Source organism: Cucurbita moschata, unplaced genomic scaffold (genome assembly GCF_002738365.1).
Source record: "Cucurbita moschata cultivar Rifu unplaced genomic scaffold, Cmos_1.0 Cmo_Scf00044, whole genome shotgun sequence".
NCBI classification, from domain to species: Eukaryota; Viridiplantae; Streptophyta; class Magnoliopsida; order Cucurbitales; family Cucurbitaceae; genus Cucurbita; species Cucurbita moschata.
In genome coordinates, this window is record NW_019268560.1 from 1,842,208 (window position 1) to 1,854,750 (window position 12,543).

A 12,543-nucleotide genomic window follows, 5' to 3' on the forward strand; every position below is an offset into this window, starting at 1 on the left:
TCTTTGAATAAGGTTGACCTGGTCAACATCTTTGAATAAGGTTGACCTGGTCAACATCTTTGAATAAGGTTGACCTGGTCAACATCTTTGAATAAGGTTGACCTGGTCAACATCTTTGAATAAGGTTGACCTGGTCAGGTTGACTTGGTCCAAGCAAGATTGTCTAGACTGCCTACGTGCTAGGAGACTTTTGGAGATGAATAAGGTCCTTTAGGGGTCGGTAGTATAGTTTGTTTGTGGCGCAATTTTTAACTTTTTAGGTAAATTAAACTCACGTTTGTCAGGCAGCTTTCAATCCTTATTAATGCATCATATGTTGGTCTGTTTATTAAAATATATTTCATTGTATTATTTAATTAAAATTATTTAAATTTTCTTTCGGTTCACAATCAACTTGTAATTGATGTCTTATTCACTAAATTATCTATTTTCAAATTAATACCAACAACTATCCGTTATAAAATAAAGTTCAATCGAGTTGAAAATGTAAACATCTTGAGAAACTTGGGAGTGAGGATGGGGATGCAATTCCAAATCTTCCTACTCAATTGCAACCCTTTCTCATGATTAGAAACTTACTTTTTGGTAGAGGTTGACTCAGTCTCCTCTTCGAGGTCAAATCCTTGACTAGTCAACAATATGACTACGTCAACCTTACTAACCCCAAAGAAAATAAACATCCTCCAAGAAAAATCTGCCAACAATGTTTTGAGCTAAACTAGAGACGTTCTCGACCAAAGCTTGTATCCACGACGTGGTCATCTACCATTTTGTATACTGTGAGATCCCACATTGTTTGGAGAGAAAAACGAAGCATTTCATATAAAGGTGTGAAAACTTCTCCCTAATAGACGCATTTTAAAACCGTAAAGCTGACAACGATACATAACAGGCCAAAACAGACCATATATCCTCTCGCCTGACCTTTCAAATGGTACCATCTAATAAGGTGTATATGATTGGTTTTCTCTCACAATGACAAGAAGCTGTTGTACACTAGTCACACTGAGGGCTAACTTTACATGGCCACAAATATACAGAGCGACTAGTTTAGACCTACCATGGTGTCATGAGGGAGCAAATCCAACACCCAACCACTTTGTGCAAGGAAGATATGGTACCTTCTACACAATCAAGTTAAACATGGCATCTATTTTGAATCATGGACAGTTTTCAAGTATAAATAAGGACCTTCGTTACTCTGGATCCTAAAAAATGAAAGCAACTTCAAAGAATTAAGGAATGGAATTACCCTGTCTGTTGGAGCCGATACCCTCTAATCGAGCTCGTTATCAGCAATAGGCCAAAAGCATTTCCGATGAACATCCACGTACGGAATATAACTTCTCATTTCCCTGCAATTAAGGCAGAAAAGAAAGCTTAAGCCTTCAACTGTTCATGAACATTGAAGTGGTCGAGTCGCTTGCTCGCTAAATTACGCTACATTCTTTTCGGGTCTTGTCTTTCGATGTTTTGATCCTTCTTCTCGTAAAACTAATAAGAAGAACAAGAACATTCGTATTTATCTCAAGGTACAGATAGGAAAATCAAAACTAAATTTTGCCATGCTCTTCTCCATGTTTTTATATAATGTACACGAGTCTCAAAGGCGAAGGTGCTAACAGAGATTGGCAAACACAAATTTCTTCGAAAGCAATTACACTCAATACTTGCAAGATGAAACCATTATGTTTTAAAACAAAGTTCTGAAAATATATAGGAGTTCATGATTCCAAAGTATCATGTGAGGTCATTTTCATCCAGTGGTTCTTCGTGCTCGTCTGTTGCATCAGCCTTCAGTGCACTCACATCACCTGTAGGCAGTTTTCTAGCAAGCCTGATAATCTGCAGCAATTTCGTTTCGACCAAAGTAGGTCGATAAATCAGTCCATGACACAAAAAATAGAAATGAAGCAAAATTTAATGATTTCAAAGTGACCAGATCTAACATTTCTTTACATAATTTCAAAGTGACGTCAGTTAAGAAAATATTTGAAGAAGCCATGAATTGAAGTGTGCTGGGGGCATTTAGATTGCTATGAATAAAAATAGTTTCAGAGGAACCATGAAACTTTCAAGTTTCTATAACTTGATGCAGAAGTTCATCTGTCATACAAAATCAATTTTGGACCAGAATTTTGGGAAATCTCTCATTGTTGCATTTTGAATTGCATGTTACGGTAAGTGATGATGTCTTCTCACTTGTTTTGAAACCCCAAAATAAAACCAGAACCATATGAAAAGAAATGCTGGGACGGTTGTTTCTTCCATGTCCTTGTTTACTATGTTTCAACACTATGTTTCCATTTCTTTCTCGTTCGCACCTTGGAGTTTCAAAGTAAAGTAACATTTTCTTTGCATTTCTATCTCTTCCTTTTCAAAATGGGGAATCTTTCCCAAGGGAAATAAAAAATGATCTGGTTGTAATTAACAAATAACATTCACAATCAACTTTTTACATCAATTGAAATGTAAAAACATTACCACATGATCAAGATGAGAAATAGTGCTTGATTGAGCCACACGCTTGATTTCCTCAACATCGCCTTCCATATAAGCAGATATTAGCTTATTAGCAGCACGGTATTGGTCAGTTCTCAAAAAAGCATCAACTCTGCATAGAGAAAATAACAGAATTTCAGCCCAAAAGTACTTCTTTAGGATGTCGTGTGCTATAAAATGTTAAAATGGAACAACTTTCTCATTCAAAATAACATAATTTTCACTAAAGATTAAAAAATTATCCATCACCAGTTCTACCATGGAGAAGGAAAGCCTATTTGATCTCTCGGCAGCTTAAATACTCCTACCATTTGTCTAAGTGAAAAAGAAAGATCAATTCAAAAATAACGCCTGACCCGTCTATAGAAGGGAGAAGAGAGCAACCAGATGGCCATCAGAGAGTTATCTTCACTAGCTTGTTCTTTAGACTAGGAGAAGGTGAATATGGCTACTCTGCTGCTTTTATATAATTAATATTAATCTAAGGTAGGAAAAAAATGCACATATGTACGTCAGATTTATATGACTAAATCTCATCAGATGTGCGTCTAATTTACAGAGTAATGAGGAAGGCATATATGTGCGTCTGATTTAAGCAAAGTAAAGACAACCCTCTTAGCCTTTTTTCTTTTTACTGTGCCCAACACTTCCGATTACTTTGTTCATCCTTTACCAAGTCCAAATAACATATATTTATCATTTTCTGGACTTGATTGATGTTGGTTGGGCAAAATATATCTTCTTGTACACATATAAAACAATATAATGGAGATAATAACCAATGCAGACAGTTCTTAATTTCCAAGATCACATTCTGAACTTAAAGACATAATTAAACAGCGTATAGAACAGATGCTGAGGATCCTATTAAAAGTGGATCAAAATCTGGTATATAATTGAGTACCTACCCAAGGCTAACTGGAGAATGACCAACCTGGACTTTGTATGAAAATCTAGGAAGCAGATGAAAAGATAATCATAGTATAGTCCAGAATTTATACTCACTGTGAACAGTCATTGTAGCACTTCTCAGCTTGTTTGAAGTCATGGGCGTAGAGGTAAACAATGATGGCACTAAGATATGCCTGGAATTATCAAATATATTATTTGCAATAAGTCTCATTTCTAGGTAGATATTGCAGCACAAGAACCCAGTTTAACTCTTTCAACTACTAATCACTCTCTTTATATGAACTTTTCATTGACTAATAAGAAGAAACAAAAAAATATAAGTAGCCTATAAATGCAACACCAGTAAATCTAAAAATCATCAATGTGATAGAAAGATAACAATTTTTTTCTAGGAAACTCAATTAACAGGCTTGTTCCAATGATAAGGAAAATTTCATTGCAAATTAATATAATAAAAGTCAAAAAGTAGAATAACTCCTACCTTGCCCTGGCTATGAGTGGCATTGCATTTATCGGCTGCCAAACCCCATCGCAACAGCAATTCTGCAGCCTCAGAATATCTACATGGAAAAGGAAGCTCATATATAACCTAAGATTTACTACTAATTTTTGTGAAATAATTCAATACTTTAAGGCTTTTGATTATGGTAGTTTCAAAATAATTCAAAACTTACTTCTCTAGTTTTACAAAAACACTTGTAGCATCACGATATAAATCAAAGGCCATTTGTTCTCTGCCATCCTCTTCCAGAAGTGTACAGGCATCAGTGTATAATGTGATAGCTTCATCTGGCTTGCCATCTTCCAAAGCACTGTAAGAAGATATACAATTAAAATGTTCAAGGGCATCTATGGTAAGATATACTTGTATCAACTTGTATGTTTGTAAAACATAAAAGCAGTGACATATTCCTTTAAGATACATTTATGGTTCATCCATCCCAGTGAAGGGAGAATACAGTAGTCCATTGAGGAGCTCATTTAGTATTATTGTCTTTGACCTGTGACTGCTCAAGCATAAATGAGCAAATAAAAGGAAAATGCAACTGTGCATGCAGAAGGACAGTAGCCATACATGATAGACTTATGGAGTACAAACTACTGGAGCCAACAGCAAGGCAAAGTAGGTCAAAGCTATTGTGTGATTTTAAAATATGAACGGAAAACTTATTGTGCAATTGGGTGATGAAAAAATACCGCTAGAGAAATTACAGCAGCAAAGAAATGTGAACAACCAAGATTCCTTCCCTTGAGAATTAAGATTTACTACTAATTTTTGTGAAATTTTTGTGAAAGTGATGCCTCTGGTGTTCCAAAGTTGAACAAATTTGAGTTTTGTTCAATTATCGTTGATGTAGAAAACTTATTTAGAATTTTCATATGCTTTATATCCCTTGAATAGAGGAGCTTCATTATTTTCTGGATTGTTTATGCATTAATTAGTTCTGATAATGTTGTTGACTGCAAAAAGCTAACTGATAGCTTTTTTTGGTTAAGAAACAAACAATTGAAATGCGAATAAACGAATACAAAAGAAGAAGAATAAGAAATCTAGCCTCGAGCAATTTGAATGAAAGACGAAAATTATGCGATGTTGCATAAAACATAAACTTACTGAGCACCCTTTGATAGAGCATCAGATGCAGGTTGCGATCTCCCACACAAAATATACAACTCAGATGCCCTTCTATAAAAGTCAGCAACTTCAGTCAAGTTACCCAGTTCCTTTGCAAGAGCACCAGCAGATTCCATATGCTTAGCAGCGTCCCAGGGTCTAATAATGGTGAAGGACTTAAAGGGAGAAAACACAAATCAATGCAGGCCAAAGAATGGCCATCTACCAGTTCTAGACATAAGGATACGAGGAGAGCATCTCTTGCCCTTTTGAAGCTTTTTCAAACGCAATCTTTGCGTTCTCACGGTTATTTCGGACCCTGTACGCATTGGCTACAGCAAAGAGACATGTTCTTATTTTTATTTCTCCGGGGAGGAAAGATTATCAGCAATTAATTCATATATCTGCAATTTTCACGTTCTTGAATGCAATTAGAGAGCTTAACTAACTATGTGAATAGAACACAACATACCAGCCTGCTCATAGAGGACAGTGGCAGTTTTCCAATCAGCATTCCATCTTGTCATACTGAGTTTTGTTCTACAGATTCCACAGGAAATAGAGAAAATGAATACAAATCAAAGAAAATTTTAACGCTAAGTACAAACATGAATTCTGACTAAAGAACTTCCCAATCCATCCGATCCACCCTCTTCATGCTCGGTCCCAATGTGGATTCTCATGGACTTATTAATTATATTTTTCATATTCCTTTCCATTTCTGACAGACACTTCAAACCATCACTTCCAGAATCCATAACCAGAACTCAGAAGCAAAACGAACTTCAAAGAAATCAGACGAGAAAGTGAAGAAAACGGTGCAGAGAGCGATGATCGAAAGAAGAAAACTAACAATTTATCGGCTTTGATCATTAGCTTGTCGGCATCGGAACTAGACATGATTCTCGATCCTGTTCTGCAATGGATTCTCCTCTTTCGTGATCGTTCGGAATTTCGCTCGACGCCTGATCGAGCTGTACTTCCAACTCCCCTTCACGGCACCGAATCGATTCGACAGGTAAGTATCCCCCCTCTATCGATCTGTTCTACAACTGAACAAACAAACCAATATATTTGCAATATCTTTATCCCTATCAAATCCAATGTTATTTTGCAAATTTATTTTATTAAAAAAATAATTTTCAACAAACCTTTCCAAAACTAAGAATTTAATTTTTCTTAGATTTTTTTTTTTTACTTGTTCAAATTTTAAAAAAATTAAATATGAAAAAGAATCACTAAGATTTTCCATTAAAAATTTTAATTTAATAATGTAATATTATTATTTTTATTTTATTTTAGGATGAATTAGGGTTTGGTTTTCTCAGCAAATCGATCGACCAGTGCTATATGTGTTTGGTTTTCGTGGATTGATGGATCGAGGTTCAACTTATACATTTATTGATATTAATCGAACAGTGAAATTTGTTTGAAATTAATATTTGTGTTATGAAACTTCGAACAGTGAAATTTGTTTCCATTTTTTATCGTAATCGAATGAAAAAGAGCATTCCGAACATTACTCGATAACCCTCGATTGCTACCATCTTCCTATTGATTATCAATCCATGGCTTCCAAATGCTATCACCTTCAAACTTGGCAAGTTCTTTTGATCCTTTCGTCACATAATTTTCCCTCATTTCTTTACCACTCTCGGTAAGGAGATAGCCCTAATGTCTCTAGCTTGCCTCCGAGTATAGCAAATGATTAGGGTTTAGGGTTTATGAACTGAAATAATAGGCGGAGACGAAAATAACTTGTACAAGCGGCTGGAGTTGTAGAGAGACAAGGAGCAAAGCTGTAGATAAGATCGATTGCACGTCTTTATGGATTGAAGGATATCATCTTACAAAAAATGGCGAATTCAAGGAAGATGTCATTTGGTGGTGTATCGCTACAGCCTACCAAAGAATTCAACCTCGACTCTCCTAAACCTCGTAAACTATCATTTTGCTTCGTGACATAATCGCGCTTTCGAAGGCAGCGGACTAGCGATTGTGCGGCACTCACTTTCCAGCGACAAGTGAGTTAAGCCAATTTGTTCTGGCGTCGCCTACGGCCAAGCGACGTACGGTCGAGCCTCTAGCCTCGGTTTTAAAAGAAGGTTTTAGAAAACGAGGAGAGAGAGAGATTTTAGAAAGAGACGTTCTATAAGCAAGCAAGAGAAAGATAACAACGGCTTAGCATATATAACCTTGGGTAGGGAGAAGTTGACGACTAGTCATATCCCCCTATAGTACATTCTGGGCCATTTTAGTTCTGGCAGGCCTAGACATGATATTTTTGAGGTGTCATCCGCTCTAGAATTACAAAAGGAAAAACACTAGAATGAAAAGACATGACAAGGGTTTGGCTTGTCATGGGCATGCGGCCATGGGCAACATGCCCTGGACAAGCATGACCGTGACATCCTCCCCCACCTAATTGGTTGACGTCCCTGTCAACCGACTACTTTCATACCTTGCGATGTGGGTGGCGGCGGAGTTCAGCTCTTCGGCGCGTTCCCAGCTTGTTTCCTCTGTAGGGAGATTCTTCCATTTGACAAGGAATTCACGAATCGTCTGTACAGGTCTTCCTATCTTCCTAACCCTGTCGGCTAGGATCTCTTCCACTTCCTTTGTTTCTTTTTGCTTCAGATCGATGTTCGGTCTTGTGGTTGCATTTCGTTGGTCGTCATCTGGATCAGGGTGATAGGGCTTCAAGTTGCTCACATGAACGACGGGGTGGATTTTCATCCATGCGGGTAGTGCAACTCGGTAGGAGGTAGCCCCGATCTTTTTAAGGACTTCAACCGGGCCTTCATATTTACGAACTAGTCTCTGGTCCTTTCGACTACGAAATCTGATCTGTTCTGGTCTCAGCTTGATAAGGACTTGATCTCCTGCACGGAATTGAAGGGGGCGACGCTTCTTGTCCGCCCATTTCTTCATATGCTTGGAAGCCTTCTCTAAATATGCCCGGGCTATATCTGTTGTCTGCTTCCATTCTCTTGTAAAGTTGTGAGCTTGAGGGTTTTTTCCTGCATAAGGATGATCAATAATATGGGGTAAGGCCGGTTGTCGTCCACTTACAATTTCGAAGGGACTCTTCCCTGTAGATGAGCTGGTTTGACAATTGAAGCAAAATTGGGCGACATCTAACAATTGTATCCAGTTCTTTTGGCGAGCGTCGACGAAGTGACGTAAGTATTCTTCGAGCAAGCAATTGAACCGTTCTGTCTGTCCATCGGTTTGAGGGTGATAACTCGAGGAGATGTTTAAGGTTGTTCCCAAGAAAGCGAATAACTCAGTCCAGAATATCCCAATGAATCTGCCATCCCTATCACTGATGATGCTCGACGGAATGCCCCATAACTTTACAACGTGTTTGAAAAACAGTTGGGCTGTGAGTTCCGCCGAGCATAATTTGGGAGTGGGGATGAATGTCGCATATTTTGAGAATCGGTCTACAATAACCAAGATGGCGTCGTATTCCCCGACCTTTGGGAGGTGTGTTATGAAGTCCAGAGATACACTTTCCCAGGGTCTTGTTGGCACAGGTAGAGGTTCCAAGAGTCCAGAGACTTTGGCTTTTTCGACCTTATCCTGTTGGCAGATGAGGCACGTCTTGGTGTATTGCATGATGTCGTCTCGCATGTTTGGCCAGAAGTACCCCTTCTTTATTAGGGCGTATGTTCTTTGCCACCCAGGATGTCCGGCCCACAAGGTATCATGACATTCCTGAATGAGTTTCTTCCTTAGTTCCCCTGTTCTTGGGACGTACAATTTGTTTCCTTTGGTTATCAGGAGGTCCCCCTCAACCCAAAACTGTCGTGTCTTTCCAACCTTAGCTAGTTCGACAACAGCTTTGGCCGATGGGTCTTTGTGTAAATGTTCCTTGATGATGTCGCGCATCGATCCATCGATCTTACTTGAATGAATATGGGCTAACATGCACAGGGCCGCATGTTCGCCCTTCCGACTCAGCGCGTCGGCTGCTTGATTACTCTTTCCTGCTTTGTGTTCGAACTTGAAGTCGAATTTGGCCAACGACTCCTGCCACCGGGCCTGTTTTGCTGTTAATTTTGGTTGATCAAAGAAGTGGCAAGTGGCACTGTTATCCGTCTTCACTACGAACTGTGATCCTAAGAGATACTGTCTCCAGACTCGAAGGCAATGGACTACAGCCAGCATTTCTTTCTCGGAGACAGTGTATCTTCGTTCGGCATCGTTGAGCTTTCGACTTTCGTAAGCGATGGGGTGGCCTTCTTGAATAAGGACTCCACCGAGAGCAAAGTCGGAAGCATCGGTTTCTACTTCAAATGGCTTTGTGACGTCTACCAACCCGAGGACAGGACCCCTCGTCATGGTTGTTTTCAGATTTTCAAAGGCCATTTGACAATCATTCGACCACGACCAAGGGTGGTCTTTCTTCAACAGCTCTGTCAATGGGGCGGCTCATCGTGAAAACCCTTCGACGAACCGCCTATAGTAGTTGGCTAGTCCTAAGAAGGACCGCAACTCAGATACGGAAGTAGGAACCTTCCATTCTTGGATAGCTTTTATCTTGTCGCTATCCATACTAATTTGTCCACATCTGACGACATGTCCAAGGAAGTTGATGCATATTTGTGCGAATGCACATTTCTCCTTCTTCACATACAGCTGGTTCTGCCGGAGCTTGTCAAACACTAGCTTCAAGTGCACTTTGTGTTCCTCGAGGGTTGTGCTGTAAACAACAATATCGTCGAGGTATACTATGACGAACTGATCCAGGTATTCGTAGAAAACCTGGTTCATCAACGTGCAGAACGTAGCTGGGGCGTTTGTCAAGTCAAAGGGCATTACTAGGAATTCAAAGGCCCCATATCTTGTTACGCACGTCGTCTTGGGTTTGTCCCCTTCGGCAATACGTACTTGATAATATCCTGATCGTAAGTCCAACTTCGTGAAGTACTTGGCCCCGTGAAGTTGGTCGAATAAGTCGGATATTATCGGTAGAGGATATTTGTTGCGTACTGTCACCTTGTTTAAGGCTCTATAGTCTATGCACAGGCGCAACGTCCCATCCTTCTTCTTCTGGAACAGTACGGGGGCTCCATAAGGGGCCTTTGCCGGGCGAATGAATCCCGCCTTCAGCAACTCATCCAGTTGTTTCCTCAATTCGGCTAGCTCGGGCGGAGCCATCCGGTATGCGTTCTTTGCTGGCGGCTTGACCCCGGGAAGGAGCTCGATTTCGTGGTCAATGCCTCAACGAGATGGTAGTATTTGTGGTAGACTCTCTGGCATTATGTCGGTATAGCTGTCTAGTACTTCCTTGATTTCCTCTGGGACAGTCTCTTCGGTGGTTGCTTCTTCTATCAGTGGTATGGCCATGAATGTAGGTTCCTCTCGTGCGAGTCCTCTTTTCAGTTGTATGGCCGAGATCATTCGAAGATTACCTGGTTGCTTGATGCTTGCAAGTATTACTGTGGGGTTACGGTCGGTGATCACCAAGCATTTTGCCAATGGCATTGGGATGACCTTGTGTTCTAGGAGGAACTCCATCCCAAGTACCACGTCGAAGTCGTCCATGCGAACCACGATAAGGTCTAGCTCTCCAGTCCAATCCTCTATTTTGAAGGGGACTCCTTTGGAAACTCCCACAATAGGCAAGGCCTCGGAGTTGACAGCTTTCATTTTTCCCGGGTCTTTTCCTATGGTGAGTCCCAATCTTCTGGCTTCTTGATCGGCAATGAAGTTGTGGGTTGCTCCAGAGTCTATCAGAGTGCTCTTGCTCGGTTGAGAGTTTATTGTGGCATCTACGAACATGAGCCCTTTCTCTATTATCTCCTTCGGTTCTACTTTCCGTTGGAGGGCTGACAAGAATTTGAGTGCGCCCATTCGGGGGTTGTCGTGATCTTCCTTTTTGTCTAGCAGAGTCTCGACCCTTGCCTCATTGCTCTCTTGAATGGACACTTGAAGTGCAGTGAGGGAGGCCCGATGAGGACAGTAGGATACCTTGTGGGGGCCTTTACACAGCATGCACTACAAAGGTGTCGTCGGGTGGTTCTTTTGATGGTAAGGCCCTCGAGATGTCCCCGCTTGATTGTTCTGAGGAGGTCTATCCGTCCATCCATTCGGTCTGTTGGGGCTTCCATTTCGATGGCCTGGTGGTCTGTATGGTTTGCCCCCATTGTTTGGGGCTGGTGTCGCTCTTCTTTGGGATCCTGCTTCGTTCCCACAGTCTACGAGTCTCTCGGCGCAGGCCATTGCTGCAGCTAGGGTTTGGACCCTGTTCTCATGTATCTTTGTTTTGGTCCACGGCTGTAGACCATTTATAAAGAAGAACACCTTGTCCTTCTCTGCTGTGCCCCTGATATCCAGCATCAGGGTTGAGAACTGTCTGACGTAGTCTCGTATGTTTCCAGTGTGTTTCAGGGCTACTATTTTCTCCATTGCTATATGCCCTGCGTTTTCGGGGAGGAATTGTTCCCTCAACTCTCTCTTGAGGTCCACCCATGAGTCGATGGTGCACAATCCATCCTCGATGTCTTGCACCTTCGTACGCCACCACAGTTTGGCGTCGTCTATGAGTTACATCGCGGCTACAGTCACCTTCTTGTCGTTGGTACAAGCCGTTGTGGCTTTGAAGTACTGTTCGACGTCAAAGATGAAGTTCTCCAACTCTTTGGCGTCTCGATTCCCTTTGAAGGCTCTAGGGTCTGGGAACCTTAGTTTGTTGGATCCTACATTAGTTTGTCCAGCCGCGACACCTTCTACGGCTTTCATGGTAATTTCAATTCGAGTGCTCATGGCGGCCATCCTTTCTTGGAGGTCGTCGACTGTTGTTCTGAATTCATCAGTCAATCCATTGAACAAACTCATCATTGTGTTTTGTAGTATGTCGAACTCTTCGCCACGTCCCTCTTTGTGTGCGACAGAGCTATCCGGACTATCAGACGGTTTTGGGCTGCTCGTAGGGGCAACCCTTTCTTCGAGCGAGGTCACTCGAAACAACAGTTCTGCGATTGGCAACCCATCCAGGCGGTTGCCCATTGCGTCGACTTGGACGACTTTCTCACTCAGTTCGGTCACCCGTGTTTCCAGGAAACGGAGGGTGTCAGGGACTTCTTTGAGGAACAGCATTTCCTCCTCTATTAGCGTAAGCCGGTCGGCTTGTGCTTTGGGTGTCGACTTTGTCGTCGACATGATCTCAGTCTGTATGACGTTACGGAGCTAACAAAGCTCTGATACCACTTGACACAATCGCGCTTTCGAAGGCATCGGACTAGCGATTGTGCGGCACTCACTTTCCAGCGACAAGTGAGTTAAGCCAATTTGTTCTTGCGTCGCCTACGGCCAAGCGACGTACGGTCGAGCCTCTAGCCTCGGTTTTAAAAGAAGGTTTTAGAAAACGAGGAGAGAGAGAGATTTTAGAAAGAGAGATTTTAGAAAGAGACGTTATATAAGCAAGCAAGAGAAAGATAACAACGGCTTAGCATATATAACCTTGGGTAGGGAGAAGTTGACGACTAGTCATATCCCCTCTAGTA

The 12,543-nt window shown here is 41.3% G+C and overlaps 1 protein-coding gene across 1 annotated transcript; it reads right to left on the bottom strand.

Moving 5' to 3' along the window:
- Positions 1-1,463: 1,463 nt before the first annotated feature.
- LOC111434335 (gamma-soluble NSF attachment protein) lies at positions 1,464-6,121 on the bottom strand. The gene is made up of 9 exons (XM_023071768.1): positions 5,883-6,121; positions 5,502-5,569; positions 5,277-5,361; positions 5,030-5,188; positions 4,089-4,226; positions 3,896-3,974; positions 3,508-3,587; positions 2,485-2,614; positions 1,464-1,845 (listed from the first exon to the last, which is right to left on the bottom strand). The coding sequence occupies exons 1-9, from the start codon at positions 5,927-5,929 to the stop codon at positions 1,741-1,743; spliced, it is 891 nt and encodes a 296-aa protein (XP_022927536.1). The 5' UTR covers positions 5,930-6,121; the 3' UTR covers positions 1,464-1,740.
- Between the last annotated feature and the right edge of the window lie 6,422 nt (positions 6,122-12,543).